The 17,271-nt window shown below is 52.7% G+C and overlaps 1 protein-coding gene across 3 annotated transcripts; it reads right to left on the minus strand.

Annotated features, from left to right (window-relative positions):
• On the minus strand, window positions 1,213-16,580 carry ERO1A (endoplasmic reticulum oxidoreductase 1 alpha). 3 transcript variants are annotated; one of them, XM_021401028.1, is made up of 16 exons: window positions 16,399-16,563; window positions 11,683-11,802; window positions 10,892-10,975; window positions 9,607-9,645; window positions 9,229-9,305; window positions 9,068-9,141; window positions 8,556-8,676; window positions 8,144-8,181; window positions 6,951-6,962; window positions 6,016-6,042; window positions 5,721-5,813; window positions 4,547-4,793; window positions 3,736-3,805; window positions 3,321-3,407; window positions 2,643-2,776; window positions 1,213-1,626 (listed from the first exon to the last, which is right to left on the minus strand). In XM_021401028.1, the coding sequence occupies exons 1-16, from the start codon at window positions 16,504-16,506 to the stop codon at window positions 1,566-1,568; spliced, it is 1,392 nt and encodes a 463-aa protein (XP_021256703.1). In that variant the 5' UTR covers window positions 16,507-16,563; the 3' UTR covers window positions 1,213-1,565. The 3 variants fall into 3 exon arrangements, with proteins under 3 accessions (XP_021256703.1, XP_021256702.1, XP_021256704.1); XM_021401027.1 differs by having other exon boundaries at window positions 6,951-6,965; window positions 16,399-16,562; XM_021401029.1 differs by lacking the exons at window positions 1,213-1,626; window positions 2,643-2,776; window positions 3,321-3,407; window positions 3,736-3,805; window positions 4,547-4,793 and adding an exon at window positions 4,849-5,573 and having other exon boundaries at window positions 6,951-6,965; window positions 16,399-16,580.

The following is a 17,271-nucleotide window of genomic DNA, read 5'->3' on the forward strand; positions in this document are numbered from 1 at the left end:
CGGCAGCGCCTGCCTCTGTGCCTGGTTCTTGGGCCACCACTGCACCTTGATGTGAGTGAGGCCTTGGCTGTGAGCAGCCAGGTGTACTGGGGGGCTGCCCAGGGAGCTGAGAGCACGGCCAGGGATGTGCCCGGCCCAGGAGGGGACGGAGCTGTGGTCTCTGCTCTGTCCCAGCAGCTCTGTCCTACTTCCCCAGCTTCTTGTCCTTGGAGTGGCAAAATTCAGCTCTGCGTCAGCCACTGAGCACCTCTGAGGAGCAGCAGCAGCCCCACTGCATGTACATCCTTTCCCTTTTTAGCCTCGCCCAGCTACCAGTGAGATGAGCGGATCCCAAACTGGGCTTAATGGTCTGAGGAGGGCTGGGAAAGACAAAGGGTCCCAGTGCTGGCTGCAGGAGAGGCCCCAGCTCAGCTCCTGCTGCCACGGGTGGTGAGCGTTAGGGCCTCATTTTCAGCTCCCCTTGCCTCAAGGCAGGTGGGTGCCCTCGGGCACTGGCTGGAAGCAGTGCAGCTTGCAGGGCTCCTGTCACAAAGCCCCATTTTCTCTGACGTCTCCACTTCCCGTCAGCAGGGCTGGGAAGGGAGGCTGTGCTAGCCCCAGATTTGCCTTATTTTGTGCCCACCCTCTGCTTTCCTGTAAGAACAGGACCCAGAGTCACCTTTCTCAAGGTGCGCTTTCTGCTCAGCACCTGGCAGGAGCAAGGCCTGTGCTGCTGCTGCCTGTGGCTTCACACAAGATGGAGGCACAAGGTGGCCAAATAGTGAGCTGCACCATGCCTTCAGTAAAGGAAGGGGCCTTGCTCCCCCTGCAGCACTAGCCTGAAACGCCATCTGCTCAGCCAAACAGCACGGGATGCAAAGCAGCAGGCCAGACCTGTGCAGCCACTCACCCTGCTCTGCCCCAGCCTGCTTCTTCGTTCTGGGGAACACGAGGACCACGCCGTGAGGGCTGGGGGTAGCGTGCAGGGAGCTTGGGTGGGAGCCCAGTGCTGGAACCAAACAGCGAGGGAGGATGGCCAGCCTTGTTCCAGCATGGTGTGGAGACTGGGGAACAGCATTGAGGCCAGGAGGTGGCCCCAGCACGAGGAAGGCAGCCCCACAGCACAGGGGACTCCTGCAAGCTCTTGCAGTCTTGTTGGGCCTGCCTTCCTTGGCCAGCACTGAGCTCCTATAGTGATGCTGTGAGGGCCAGCGTGGAGTCAGGGAACAGAGGAGGAATTTTCCCCAACTTTATTCAGTGTCACGCTTCTGGCTCCACCTTCAGCTTCCGAGGGTAAAGAGAGTGGTCTCACCCATCCAAACGATACAGGAATATTTAGAGAAATCATTCATATCTGCTATATAAAATAAACTTTACCTTTAGTCCTCGCTTTTATAGAAAATAAGAGCTCTTTGGGTTTTGTCCAAACTATTTGGCACCAGCAGCTTACAGACAGTCCGTCCACAGGGAGCCCCGGGCTCAGCCTTCACCGTGCAGTGGTCTGGAGCGCGGTGGAATTGCGGCTTTGTCCATTGCTAAAGAACCCAGGCCGTGAGCAGGAAAGCTCCAGTGTTTCCCTGCTGGATTCACCGCATGGTCCGTAAGATGGCCCTGAAGTTTTCCAGTTCTCGGACGCTCGTTGAAATCCTGCGTGCAACAAAAGCATTAGGGCAACGGCTGCATCACGCCGCACTGAAAACACCCAGGAGAAAGGGACTGCTCTCAAGGAAAGCTTTGAGCAGCTCTGGGGAAGAGAATTTAGAGATTGAGCTAAATTAGGTTTTGGTTACAACCAGGCTCTTTGCTAATTTTGCAAGCTCTTTTTAAAGCAAACACACGTGAGGTTCTGTTACTGAGACAAAGAAGAACGGGACGTTACAGAGCTTAGCAGCGATCACACAAACCCATTCACTAGAGGTCAAGAAACAGACCATAATATCACCAGCCATGCAGGCAGATGGCTGCGTCTCCCTGCAGCAGGGGCTTGTTTCTTCTGAAGGCTTTTTCCAATCACACCCCTCATTTTCTTATTCAATGCATTTTGGCCCCAGAGCATCAGTAAAGATGTGGGACCGGACCCTGACGATAAGGCCTGTGACTTTTTCTTCCCTACAGGCAGGGTCTGCCTTTCCCTGCCAGGATTGCCTCCTGCTTTAAGGTTTTCAGCAATCCAGATTGCTTTTTAAACAAGCAGCAGAGGTGTGGACCTGCTGTTCCCCTCCTTTTCTGCCAAAGCCCTCATCCAAGGACGGGGCTGATGGCTGCCCCATAAATGCCACCGCTGCAGACAGAGCCGGGAACAAACTGGTGGAACTGGGATGCTTGAAGGAGAGAGCAAAACCAGAACAGGTCAGAAGAGCAACTTCTGCGTGGGGACAGCGTGCTCCCTGGCCAGTCACACTGTTCCTTAAAAAGACACCGAGTTCTCTGTATGTTAATCCGAGCACTTCCTTCAATTCCTTACAAAAATACAGCGTATAAACAAGTTGCTTTCAGCTGTTCCACTGTTGCACTTCCACTTGAACGTCCTCTGGCATTTGAGGGCTTCTTTATAAGGAAGCATGACCAGAAGTTAACACCAATATTGCCAATGAGGATTGACTGATTAAGCTTAAGTGGGATGTAATGCAGCAGCACGCCTAAGATCAAAGTCTTGCACTAACCTTCCAAAAGCATTGAACAGAGCCACGATTTCTTGCCTCGTCAGCTGGAATCCATAGGAGGGGCCGCTTTCAGGAATCTTTTCTATCAGGTTTTCCGAAAATAGGATCTTCAGCACAGTGCCCAAGCCCTGCGTCTGCGTGACAAAGATCATTTAATACAGGAGACAGCCAGAGCCTGGCACACGGGCCGAACTTCGCTTCCCTTCTCCATCTTTGCAAAAGTTCCTGTTGACAACAACTGGACAGGCCAAGACTCAGACTTCACGTAACACAGTGAAGAGAAGGAAGCAGGACAGGGCCAGGACGTTCTGTTTATTTGGCGTTATTTAGACAGCAGAGCTGCCCAGCAGAGGCTTCCTGCCCAGCTCTGACCACATGCACGACGCAGTGCAGATCAGGCTGAAGCCCCGGTCCCACAGCACCCCCTGCCTCGCTTCTCTCAGGCTCTATGCCTCTCCCAGGTTCTCAGGGTGCAGCAGCTGCAGGTTCTCCCAGTTTTCAGCTGCAGCAGGCAGCTGCTGTCAGCCCCAGAGAGCAGGATCAGCACACGGCTTCCTGCTCACTGGGCCCTGACCTGCATCTCAGTGCTGACAGCTACCTAAGAGCTGCCTCTGTGTGCTCCACGCTCCCACCAAGTGAGGTGTTGCAGACGTGTCCCACACTGCTGACAAAGCTCACCTGCAGCTTCCCCCACAGGCGACACTTGAAGCAGCCAACGCAGTCCATGATCTTAGAAATATTCTTGAAGTGCAGCCTGACTTCCTCCTAGGGGAAAACAGATCTCAGCTGTTCACGGCTCCACGCTAACCAGGCCTCCTTCCACGTATTAATCCAAATCCAATCGTGTTAATTCTGGACTTCAGGCTAAATTCTGTGGGACTGAGTTGGTGACATGGATCCCGGAGCAGCAACCGAGCGCTCTCACTAAAGAACACCCCACAACGTGCAGCTTCCCAAACCATCCCGAAACCAGAATGAATTGGAAATGCCTGATCCAGTTCCTTGAACCTACTGGGGTCCCTTTCAGAGGCAGTATTATTCCAAAATACTACTGCAGGTAAAAGCATCCCAAAGGGGAGGGCTGGGCAATTACCTTTAGTTTAGCAGCTTCCTTTTTATTCCCTGCAAAGAACGAGTTCTCATCAAAATGCAGCGGAAAGGACCTGGAAAAGAACAAGAACTTTTATCCCCCCGCAGTTTGCGTGGCTGAAGCCCAGACTCACAGGAGCACTCGGCTGGGTACGAGAGCAGAACTGATAGGTGTTAACAGACACCTAGAGACTGCCCGTGTCTAAGTGCAAGCTGCCTGTCTCACAGATCTCTTGGAGGCTTTCAATTGTAGCTGCCATCTCACCTTGGAGACATTTTCAGCGATTGCTCTGTGGTTTCTAAGCAATTGCAGTCTGTTTTCTAACAGACGTGAGCAGTGAAGGCATGGGAGCGTGAGAAGATAAACTCAAACATCTATCGTGTTACAGACACCCATTTCCATCTGGTTCCGGTACCTTCCACTCCTCGTACTCTGAGCGCTGTCCATCAGCCCCAGCCTCCATTATGTGCATCTTTAGGATGTTTCCTAGCCAAAAACATGACGGCAGGACTAACATGCCACAGATGACTCAACCAGGTAGCCAATTTGAGGACTGATGCGTAGGAGGTTATTAAATTCAACTCTGCTAAATCAAAAAGGCAGCCGAGGCTATTACGCCGTGGGCTTAATTACCCTGTTTTGCAACTTGAATGCAGATACCAACGAACTCCCAACAGCGCTACCAGATCATGCTACCCCACTCCAAGCAGGAACCCAGAACCTGCCTTTCTAGGAGCTTTATGCGAAAGGTTAAGCACGCTCAGAGATGCCAGGGTTGAAAGAGCCACTCTCCCCAGGTACCGAACGTAATTACTTGGCCAGATGGAGAACTTCCAGCAACAGGTTCTTGACTTCTGCATCGTGACTTTGATTCCCTGTGTACAGCTGGAAACCTGGGCGCTCAAAGAACGGCAGCACTTTGGATAGAGCCCGCAGCTCGATCAGGTAGAGAAAATACAGGTTCTTGAGTCTTCTGGGGCCTTCCCCTCTGGTGACAACCTCATCAAACCTCTGCTGGAACTCTGTAACGTTGGGGCCCCATTTCTTCTCCGACCACGTATCTGAGAGCACAAAACCAAAGACGTGAGGCGGAGAGGTATTGTTCTGGTTCACTTCCTCCCACTGTCCCAAGCTAAATGGTGACGTGCATCTCTAATCGAAGAGATCCAAGCTTTTAACAGCCACAGCCCTTCCACTAACCCCAGTTGTTCCAGGCTGCCTCATGAGGCCAAGGTCTACGTTGTTCATGCAGCGTGGGGCGCAGGCTTGGATTTCTTGAAGGATACAGCTATGGTAGCTCAAAGCAATTTCTGTAGACCAAGCCTACCAGATTTATTCCATTAAAGCACAGACCTGGGCCACATGAGACAAGCAAACTGTGCTTTCATATCGCCCTAGATTTCCAACCCCAGGGTTGAAATTGAGATTCGTCAGAGAGCTACTTGTGGACAAAGGGGTGCAAGGAAAGTGGGAATGGCACATGGAAAGAGCTCAAGGGTCTTGGAGAAGCCCAGCCAAGCATTTCTCAGCCTGGACGAAATTACTGCTAAACTGATTGCCATGAAAGCAGGCTAGGGAGAGAAACGCAATTAGAAATAGTGTTGAGAGACATGGTTTAGTGGGGTTATTGGTGGCAGGTGGATGGTTGGACTGGATGATCTTGTAGGTCTTTTCCAACCTAGCTAATTCTATGATTCTACGAAACACACTCCAAAATAACCTTGGAGGAAGAATAAAAGGCATACGTGCTGGAAGCCTCGGCACAGAGCACAGCCCAGCCATTCTCAGACCCAAAGGCGTGTAAGCAAGCGCATTCCTGATTTTGTTACGCATCCTGTGTGCTGAGGGAGAGAGAATAAAGGCATAGAAGAAGCAGGCCTGAGCCCTGCTGGAATGGGCTGCAGCTAGCATTTAGCTGAGCCGCAGACGGGAAGGCCGTGCCAATTAAGAGCTGATGCAGGAGAGCTCAGGCAAGAAGTGGCAATTACCTTGTAAGAGGTACCTGGCGCTCAGGTGAATGTTGATGCTTGCATGCAGACCAGAAATGAGCCTGTAGAAAGCTCGTTTCTCTATGCAGACACCTGGAGAAAAAGAAGAAAAAAAGACAAAAAAAACCCCAAACAACGAGCATTTTACGATACTGAAAGCATATATTGAATTTTCCTCTCCTGACTGTCAGACAAACCTCACCCAACCTGAGCGTGGCAAGCAGCTCCCACCCACTGCATGGCCATTCTGCACTCACCCCAAAGGAGAGAGGCCAGGTTTAGAGAAGAGCGTTACCTTTCAGCCACTTGTAAAACATCTGCCCTGGAAACAGAAGGAAAACGAGCACATCAGTCTGAGGCACCTGCAGCAGCAGGAAGGCTCTAACACATCGTGGTATTTTTAAAACACTCGTTTATATTTTGAAACGCATGTTTCAGAAGACATAGGATGATAGGTCAACATGACAGGGCTGTACCCTCCCCTCTGCTGCTCCTACGGCTGAAAACCTGACACCAGCTCTGAGAACGCACCCCAGAGCAACTCTGTTCACTCCAGTTTGCAGAAGCAGGGATAGAGGTGGTAGAGGAGAGCAAAACCAGTTTTCCTCTCCACCCTCCTGCCTGTCTGATGTCTCTATAAGACAACGTGGTGGCAGCAGACAGACAGAATGCATGGACCCTTCCCACCCATCTCAGCAAGAGCTGGTGGGGGGCAAAAACCATGCACGATGCTGTGACCCGCAGGGAAACAAGGGCCACAAGCTGCTGTCCTTTTCTGGTAAGTGTAGGGAGGGGGTATTTTTATTAGAAAGAAATAAAGCAATGCAACCACACGAGTACAATCATGCAACGCAGTGTTTCACACCGACCCCTACCACCTGCTTGAAAACAATGTGGAGAACACACAAGGATTTGGAAATGGTTTGGAGATGGGAAGCTGAGAGCTGATTCCTAAGCAACAACCAGCAGTGAAAAGAGCTCACGCCGTGAATCCTGAAGACTTCCAGTGGTTGTGTTTTTAAAAAGAGGAGCCGTGAGGATGGGCTGGCCTCACAGACAAAGAGCTCAGGGGGATCTCTCCACGGGGCCCTGAGCTCATGACTTCAGCACGGCTCCTGATTTTGCCCCAATGATGATTTTGGTAACCAGGTGCGTTATCTAATAACCACAGCAGCACAAGAAAGACTCCACATTTGTTGCTGGTATTGGGAAAAACAGAGTGCCACTCACCTCCATCGTCTCCTGCTGAGGAAGGCACGAGTGGTGTGGGGAGAAAAAGAAAAAAAGAGGAGATAATTACACACGACCAAAGCTAAACTCCAAAGCACAAATGTTAAGATTGCTCTGCTCATCCGCTCTGACAAAAGGAGGAGCTTTCCCACAGAGGTACCTAAATTTTCCAAATACAAAACATGATCTCAATAACTGCAGCAGCGAGGAACCAGGTGAGCAGTGCTCCCATGTAACCTGACCAGCACAGCAGAGATCCCTATTTGCAAAGAAAGTAAAACTACGTAGTTAGGGCAGAGCCTGGAAAACAGGGAATGCAATTACGACCTCCGGCAGGATACTCAGAGACCCCTCTCTGCTTCCTGCAACTCACCAGTCATTTGCACCAGCACTTACAGGCATCAGGTGCAACCCTGTTCTCGTGTCCTGTTTCTTTCTCGCATACAGAGCAGCAGTCCTGCCCTCTGTGCTCGAGCTGCCTGGGATATCTCATTCATACCTTGCCCCAAACAGAAGTCCTCACGAGAGACATGGATATTTTAAAGGGCATCGTATACTTAATTCATTAGTGCTGTGCTTAAGGTGTCACTCTCCACGCAAAGCTCAAAGGAGTGGGAAAAACATTTGCACAGTTCAGGAAAAGCCCAGAGGTCACCTCGGAGGATCCTGCAGGAGTGGGGCTCAGGTCAAAAAATGGGGAGAGGCTGATGCCATTCCAGATCTCTGGGCATGATGGGGCATCAGGAAACGTGGGCTCCCTTAGCAGCCTTGAGCTCTCTGTATGCTCCCAAGACCCCTCCCAACTTTCATTTACACTCTTCAGTCTCTGCCTCTAAGGCAGAGTTTCTCCTATGAAATGGTTTCCCCCAAGGGTCCCAGCCAGGGTCTTCTTTCACCCCCTGCCATGGTTTGGCATCGCTGAGCACAGAAAGCAGTGACTCAGGGTTCAGCTCTGTCCCCAGCCTCTCCAAAACCCACATTTCTTATAGGACTGAGAATCACACTTCCCTTCTCCACGATGGATGCTGGATGGTCTTTCCAGTGCCATTCCATCGGCGCTAACTATTCTAGACTTGATCAAGAGCTGTAACACAGCTCTCATTCAGCAGAAGCAGCTCACATAGTATTTGCTGCTGTTGTAGCTCAGATCAGTACGCTACCAAGCCACTTAGCAAGATGAATAAATGACTCACCTCTACCAGATGCCAAAGGTCTTTTTACATTCTGAGGCCTAAGAGGAAAAAACACATCATTTAGATAAGTAAATACGTGACTGTCTCCTTGTTGCGCGGAAACAACAGCAGAAGAAACTACTTTTCTGCAGTCACATAGCCTAGGAAGATTCAAGAGGTCCTCCCACTCCAACAGAAAAAGCGTAAAGGGAGATGAGGTCTTCTCTTCCTTCTTTGTTAAAAAACAGCTAGGGGAAAATCAAGAGCCTAGAGGAGTGCTAGTGGTCATTATACCACGGCCCTGGAGTATGCAGAGAGAGCGTTATGCACTGCAGCAAAGGCAGGCAGATGGGGGTTAACGGAGCAGCCGAAGCACACGCAGCCCCTCTGCAGAAGTCGGGGCTCACCGTGCCTAAAGGTTTGTGGCACCTACTTGAAGCAGTTCTCTTCATAAATGCTGTTCCATATCTTCCAGGCATCCGGCCCTTTGTAGCCGGTGTAGCGCTCGGGATTCAGGAGTAAATCCACGTACTCTGCGTCGGGAGAATGGATGTCTGCGAAGCAGAACGCTGGGTCAGTGACAACAGCTTCTAAAGGAAAACGACACCTTCCAAAGCCAACCCAGCCACCCCTCCCCATGCTGAGCAGCCCTCCAAAAAGGCAGGTGCACACTATTTGCTGCACACCGACCCACGGCAGCAGCGTGCAAGGCCACAGATGGCAAAACCAACTCAGAGCGTGCTCAGCCAAGTCGCTAACTTGCTAAGGGCTGCAAGACCCCGAACAGCAATGAAGGTTTTGACTGCCATCACAACACTGAGGGTAGGGGACAGGGAGGGAGAAGAGAGAAGAAATGACAGATATGCTTTAGGCTTGCTGGAATACTACAGTTCTGCAGAGAACTCGAACTGCTTGGAGTTTCTCAGATCAAACAGGTCCCTGTACCATCGGCTTCACAGAAGCTGTCTGAAGAGTCGTCGTGCCACGTCCACTGCAGCACTGCCTGCTGGGTTTCCTTGCTGCAAAGAAAGGACAAGGAGCATCAGACAGAGCACGGATGCTGAGCTTCCTTCGAGACAAGCACGGGCTGTGGGAAGAAGTCATACCTCAGTGACTCATCCACAGCCCCAAGTCTGTTGGCTTCTTCACATTCTTCAGCACGGCTGCTGGCTTCCTCTGAATACTGCATCGAGAAGCAAAGGAGCGGAGATTAAAGCACGGGCTTTCTGATGTTATAATTTGGCCTTTACTGCACATACAGTTTAAGCATCAGAAACGCTTCTATGATTCATCCCAGCTGATATTTCCACAGGATGGCTGCAAATATTCAGAGCCTTATGCAGCTGTGGTGATTGCTGCAGGCTCTGACACATTGTGCTTCACAGCACCTGGCCTTGGAGAAGCCTCCAAGAAGGCCTTTATCAGTTAGTGACTCAAAGTCGGTCCTACAAGCAGCATCACTTTGTGCACACAGACAAACCCACCTTGTAACTTGCAGATCTGATTCCATCAGGGACTTCGTCCTGAAAGACAAAATTGGGCACATGCTACACGTGAAGCTGACAGAGCCTTTCAGCCTAATGTCTCCCCAAGGCTCTCCCTGTGCAGCATCAGCACACAGAGTGCTCTGGACACCCTGGAAAGTTACTGCAGCTCCCAGAACTTAGAAGGTATCAAAGCCCCCAGCTTAGCTTACAACATATCTAATTACCGGCTCCTCCACAGTCTAGAGTTGAGCAATATTCTTGGTGCTTTATTTTGATTTTTCGCAAGACTCTCATTCTCAATAGGTCAGCAGCCTTCCATGGGCGTTCCACCTGGCTGTGCTCTGCTCACCCCAGCACGAGGTGGAGGATGCCAGCACAGATATTCCAGGGAGCTGCTGGCTGGCTGGCTGGCTGGCATCCCACCTCCAGGTGATGCTGGCAGAAGCTCAGCTGCCTCTTTTCAGACATTGCAGCTCCCAGCCCCTGATATATGTCACCCAGAAGCCTCCCACAGCGGCTGCATGTAATCACTACTGAAGGAGAGTTGTTGGAAGGGAAGGGTAGTCCATGGGAGAGGGGAGCAAGGTAAATGTAATATACAGCTCAGAATTTATATAAGGAAGGAGCACGTAGGACAGCCTGCAGCTGGCTGCCACCCCGCAGAGCCAGGCTGGGGGCATTTTCACCATGTCTACCAACCCAGCAACCAAGCCTTAATTCCCTCGCTTTTTCTTCCCCTTCTTTTCAGACAGACACCTGCAGTCACCACGTTTTCTTCTAGCTCAGTGAACAAAAACCCTTCCGTCCAGGATGCAAGGGCAAAAGGTGTCTGCTTTTGTGCTGGGAAACACAGGACTCTGAAAGAGCTATTTTATGTATGGAGACTGCTGGAAAGGGCTTGGCTGAATTCAACAGACAGAACAGCAAATCACTGTGTAGCTCATAGGTAACGGGGTGAACACGCTGGCAATTAACACACGACACAACAACAGAAGATTTGCCCCTAAAATCATTTTGCCCATACCCCAAAGAAAAGAGGGGCCAGGACAAGTTTCTCCATTCACAGAGGGTCGGTGAGAAGCCCAGGCTTTCTTTAAGGTTTCAGAATTTAGCATTTCAGCCTTTCTTCAGAGATCCCTGCAGTACTGTGCCTAAGGAAGCCTCCTTTGTAGCCACAGCAGAACTGTGGCTCAATGGCCAACAAAGATATTCACCTGCTTCTTGATCTAGGGCCGTAAAGGCCGAATACAGAAAAGAGTCAAGTGAATGATTCTCTACTCACAGACGGGCAGGGCTGTACGGCACAGTCTCTTATTCCGCAGTGACTGTTGTCATTCCAGAAAGGACAAGGTTTCTTTAGGTTTACCTAAAAATAAGACGTTATCCTGTTAGACGTCGCTTCCACGCAAGCCAACCTTCCACATCACAGCCTCCCAGCACGCACCGGTGTCTCACTGAAAGGCTTCTGCCAACAAAACCTAGTGCAGGGCTGAGGATGAGGAATGAATAGCTGGGTTTTTGGATTGTTTTTTTTTTTTTTGTCTGTTGAAACAACCAGGAAACGCTCGTTGTTCAGTACCTGCACTTGGCAGGTAAAGGACTGGCCACGACCCAAGCACACCCAAACAAACCCGCAGTTAGTCACACCATGCAATCTCACTGAACAGGAGCAGGAGTCATCTAACAATGACGGGCTGCTGGTAACAGCAATCCCTTCATCTGATGGACTGACAACTAAACCAGGCTTTCCTCGTTGACAGGAAGATGCTAAGAGCATCCTCGTTGTGCAATTTGGATTCCCCATTGTCAACGCTTTTGAGCCCTAATTCAACCACCTGGTCTACCACCTCAGTTCTTCAGAGGAAAAAAACGCCTGAGAAAATACCTTCAAAATCACACACAGAGAGGCTGAGGATGCCCCACCTCTGGAGGCATCCAAGGCCAGGCTGGATGGGATCCTGGGCAGCCTGATTGAAACGGGGGTGTCTGATTTTAAGAGACCAGCAATAACTTCCAGGGGGAAAAACCAAATTATTGAGACATACTCATGTATTTCCTGTATGGGAAACTTACTTTGTAGTATCTAAAATAGTCACTTTCCAGGAGTTGATTCAGTCTAGGAAACAGCTTGTAGTTGTTGAAGGCATCGATGGTTTCTACATCACAGGTGCAGTCGTCTAAATGGCCAGTGACCTGTTGGTACAAAACATCATGGAGCACAGACAAGCTGGTCAGCACTGCTCCAGAGCACAGACAATACAACAAATCTGGATCTTCTTTCATTTTACCATCCCCCTGCATCTAACCTGAACGAACCAGGGCTGGCTTAGTGGGCATGGTGGTGATGGGTTGGCGGTTGGACTCGATGATCTTAGAGCTCCTTTCTTACTTTAACGGTTCTATGAAGCTGAATTGGCTAAGAACTCCTTGTGATGCATCCTTTAGGACCTGTCCTTTGCCTGTTGCTTGGGGGCAGGCAATTTTAAACACATTTTCCCCCTGACACATGTAGATTTATCTTAAGAGTTTACTGATGCCAGAGCAATAGGCACTGCCACCTCTTCAGAGAGCAGAGATCACACACACATAGCTGGACAGGTCACAGATGTTTTTATCAAGACCAAACCCATCAAGACACACCAGCCAAGCCTCTTGTTTGACACCAGTATGCCACTCGGGGCAGGGTGGCACACAGCTAAGAGCTGCCATTTGCATACAGGACTAATTAAGCAACAACGATGCCACGCAAGGTTATGGCACTCAACAAAACTCCTTGTTGTCAGCCAGCTGCGCTGGGGCCATTTGTTTGACTCGGTCAGACCCACAGAGACTGCAACAGCCTTTCCCTGCGCCCCTGACAGCCACTTGGCAAGGAAACATCTGTTGCAGATCTGATGCAGGAAGCCAATGCTCCTTGCATCACCCTGAACGACTCACGCTGCGTGTAAGCCCTGGAGGAAAAAAGAAAAAAAAGCAACACAAATTCAGCTATGGCTTTCTGACACGTCGCTTGCTGCCTGGGTGAGAAAGCTGCAAACAGGAGGAAGTCTGCTGCTTCCCAACCCCCTGACGAGCACTCGGGGAAATCACCGCGTCCAAAAAAGAGAGCGTACTACTCACTCCCTCTCCATTGGGCACCAGGGGATTTCCCTGGATGCTGAAGCAGCCACACAACGCTCGGCAGCTGCCACCCACCTGTATTAGATGCATTTGGGGGTTTAAGACCAAGCTGGTTGTTTTAAATGGGTACTGTTGATTTATGAAGCAAGCGTGGGATATTCACAATGAGAAACCCCCTCGCTGCCTCTGTCCCAGAAGCTCACAAGGTCCTGGCAGCAGCCAGCACAAAGCAGTGTTCCCCCAGCACGTTGTTCTATGGGGTTAGGTCCACAACCCTGCAAGCCTCGAGGAAAAGCCTCCAAGGAAGAGTGCCCTCTGCAATTAGGGCAAAATAAATCACTACGTGCGGAGAAAAGAGGAAGAACCATGCGAAGAACCTTTCCAAGAAGGCAGGCAATGAGCACTCGCCCTCAGAGCACACAAAAAGGGGAGGGGAAGAAATAACAGCCTGGGTTGGACACACAGCACCTCAAAGCAACGTGCAGGTTCCTCCCTGCCAGCCCGGGCAGAAGGGGAAGAAGCCAGGCTCAGACCAGGAGTGGGACTGGCTCTCCAGACCCAGACTGGACGTGGCTCTGGGCAGCCTGGTCTGGTGGTTGGCGACCCTGCACTCAGCAGGGGGGTTGAAACTCGATGATCTTCGAGGTCCTTTTCAACCCAGGCCATTCTATGATGACTCAGTGCTTAGGAAACAAAGCTTTTTTCATTGGAGGCACTGGTATCTCAGACTGAGCCACGCTGATTTAAGTGGATGTGGAGGGAAGTACAGCGCAGCACAGCGCCCTTTGCCACTTGAGGAAATCGTTAGTGCAAAGTCACCGTGATTTAGAGGCTGGCTTCTATTTCTTGCATTCACACTGAAGCCCAGCACCTCAGTGTACTGTATTCTGTCATGCACTTTGCAAAGTAATGAAAACTAAGATTACCGGCACAGCAATTAAGATTTCCACTAGCCTAAACCACTCCCATAAAAAAAAAAGAAAAAACTCAGCACCCATTTGCTAAACCAGTTACCCAACGTGAAGCTGTTTCAAAATTAAGAAGGCTAACCAATGGAAATAGAAAACCCCAAACCACGCATTTCTCTCTATTTCCTGGAAGCCTGGCAACCTCTGAGGAAGGCGGCTCGCAGACTGGGTCATGCCTCAGCTGCCCCAGAAGTCATCTTCAACAACATCTGCAGAACCTTCAGCTGCTCCCTATACCCACGTTGGACCAGCGTGACTCCAAGGGAATCGCATCCTGGTGGGGGCCTGGAGCACCTCTCTGATGGGAAAAGGCTGAGGGAGCTGGCTTGTTCAGCCTGGGGAGACCTCACTGCGGCCTTGCAGTACCTGAAGGGAGCCGACAGACAGGAGGAGAGCTGCTTTTTGCATGGCAGATAGCAACAGGACAAGGGGGATGGCTTTAACCCAAAAGAGGGGAGATTTGGGTTAGATGTGAGAGGAAATCCTTCATGCAGAGGGCGGTGAGGCCACGGCACTGCCTGGAGCTGTGGGTGCCCATCCCTGGAGGTGCCATGGGCTGTGGACGGGCCTTGCGCAGCCCGAGTTAGGGGCACCCAGCCCACGGCAGGGGTTGGAATGGGACGGTCTTTAAGTCCCACCCAACCCAACCCAACCCAACCCAACCCAACCCAACCCAACCCATTCCATGATTCTACATAACGTTTGTACCAGGCCCTGAATTTGTGAGGTTTACCGACCAGACCAAGCTAGAGCTAACCCAGCTCAATATCACCCCGTGAAGACCTCCAGGTGAAGCGCTGTAAGCACCGCCCCGAGAGGGCGATGCCTTCAGACACCTTCCCTGCTCCCCAAACTTCTGCGTCTTCAGCCCGCATTCATTCCAACAGTCGTTTCAGACGAAACATCCCCAAGTCCCAAACACGCGCCACGTGCTTCCTGGCACCTGTGAATCGCTGAGCTCAGCAGCAGCAATGGGTGCTGCTCCACCCAGGCGGGGTGCAGGTGCCCGACGTGGCATGGGACGGGCGGGCAGGGCCGGGTCTGCCCAGCGGGGAGAGATGTAACGGAGCCGCCGGGACAGACACACACCCCAATGGCTCCAGCTGCTGAGCCAGCAGCGAGAGAGGCGTTCTGCTGGCTCTCCCCAATGCCACAGCCCTGATGCATCCACCTTGGGTGCGTAACGCAGGTTGGAACACCACCACACGTGGACTCTGCATCATCCTTAGGTTTGGCCTATTGTTTCCTTCTCCTCTGTCTCCAGCCCAGGCTCCACCAGCGATCTTCATCTCTTCCCGCTTCGCTCAGCATCACAGAAATGCTCCTGGGCAGTGGATTTAGGGCTTTCTTTTCTTGCTACAGGCTCCCTCCCTGACCCTTACACCACCACTTATTGCACAGCTGGGCAGGAAAGAGGGCAAACTCCTTTGTGCATCTCCCACCTGCAGCTGGAACAGAGCACAGGAGCACTACAGCGGGTACATACCACCTCCAAGCATCTCTTAGACAAGAATCTGCAGCTCCAGTGTTCTGGACAGCAACTTCCCGTGCCACCCCACAGGGATGGGAGGGTGCCAGCTATGAACCGCTGCCCCAAGGCTCTCTGGCGAGCACCAATTTAACAAGAACGCAAGAGCGGCTTGAAAGTCTGCTCAGGCAACAAGGAGGTAACTCGGTGCCCTAGCATACTGACCAAACAGCCCCCGAAGGAAAGCTGCCCTCTGCCAGCCTTCCAACGCAGCTTCTCAGCACACGATCCAAGCCCTGGTCTGCTGGGCACCTGCAGCTCAGCCTTCAGGGAGCTACACCTGAATGTACACAATGAATGAGCCATCAGTACCGGGAACACAGAGAATTGATTGACGGCTGACTAAAGCACCGATGCGTTAACCAGCACGTTGCCCTCCATCCGGGTGGAGGACAGGCTCTCAGAATTATGGGAAACGCTGATGAGACGGACTGGAAAGCAGCACGTTTTTACAAGGCTACGTGGTCAGCGAGGCTGAGAAACGCTGCCCTGAGTAACGTCCTTCCTTCCCAAAGGCAACAGCCCGAACAAATCCTCAAGACTGGTGGTGAAAATGAAACTACAGCACGCGCTGCTCCGGAAACAAGTAAACCAGCACCGGACCGCTGCAGGGCACGGTGCCAGTTCTCCGTACCCAAGGAACGAAGCCTGCAAGCCGTCAGCATGCCAGAATGGCAGCGCTTTTAGCGGCGACGGCTGCTCGTGCCACACCGCACTCCAGACTCAGACTGACGGGGCAAACCCTAGGTAAGCAGGAAAAGCAGAAGCAAAATCCCTGCAGAGATAAAGAAGTGAATTTCAGCTCCCTGTCAGCACAGGTTTTTATCGGCCGTCTCCACGTGAAAGCATCACGAGCCACCCAGAAGGCAAAGACGCGGCCAAGCGCACAGCTGCGCGCTTCCCTTCCCCACTCCCGGCTTCTGATTCGCGTTTACAGCGCCGGGATTTGAAAACAGGGAGAGCGGGCTTTACGACCGTCCCCTTTCCGAAAGGAGAACCGAGCTGCACCCGCTTCACCTCGCGGCTGCACTCACGCAAAAGTTAAACGAGAAGCGAGCAGCCTGCCGGCAGACAGTCCCGAATCCCGGCTTGGAAAGCACCGTGCGATGCGTGCCCCCAGCTCGGGCTGCCCGCACAACGGGCAGACCCCCCGCTTCCCTCACCGCGGCCCACCTGGCAGAAGCAGCGGCGCTCCGCCGATCCGGGCGACCCGCGGGGCAGGGCGGGCAGCAGGAGGGCGGCGAGGCCTAGAGCCCGCAGCAGCGCAGCGCCCGCCGCCATCTCAGCGACACCGCCACCGCCGGCGCGGGCTGAAGGAGCCGCGAACCGCCCCGCTCCGCTCCGCCCCGTTCCGGACCCGGGGCGCGGCCGCCCCGCCGGCTCCGCGCGATGCTGCACGCAGCCCAGCACGGGGTGTGTGTGGGTGTGTGTGTGTGCTCTGCTCCGCTCCGCTCCGCCCGCGGCGTTTGCTCATCACCCCCGTTGATCCCAAACGGGACGGAGCGGCGAGGTGCTCCGAGCAGGCTGAGCTCTCCTCACGGCCGCCCCTGCACGGACGGGCTCCTCTCCCTCCCGCCGTGCAACCACCAGGGCTGTTGCGTTTGGCGGCGTGAGCCGAAATTAAAGCCTATGAATACACGAGGGTCGCACCGAAAGTAATGCCTCCCGTTTGATGTGCTCAGCCCAGGGCCGGCTGTCGGTGGGACAGCAGCAGGGGCCGAGCCCTCTGCCCACACCCCGCGACGCTGGCACACGGCAACGGGGGGAGCACGCTGACACCACGGCGTGCGGCACGGGAGCGCGGCCGCGGAGGTGTGCGCGCTGCACGGCACGCGAGGCTCCGCCTCATCGCCGCTGCAAATACACAGCTAACGGCGGGGACCACGCTGGAAAAGAGCGATTTGTAGCTGAGAGCTCGCCCTATCGCGTGGTGGTGGTGGGTGTGTTTCTCTCTGCTGTGTTTCAAGTGGAAATAAGCAGGAGGCGTTACTTTCGGAGCGACCGACGGGAACGCGCATGCGCCGCGCTGCCCCCCTCCCCCCCCCC

Source organism: Numida meleagris, chromosome 6, assembly GCF_002078875.1.
Source record: "Numida meleagris isolate 19003 breed g44 Domestic line chromosome 6, NumMel1.0, whole genome shotgun sequence".
In the NCBI taxonomy this organism is placed as follows: domain Eukaryota; kingdom Metazoa; phylum Chordata; class Aves; order Galliformes; family Numididae; genus Numida; species Numida meleagris.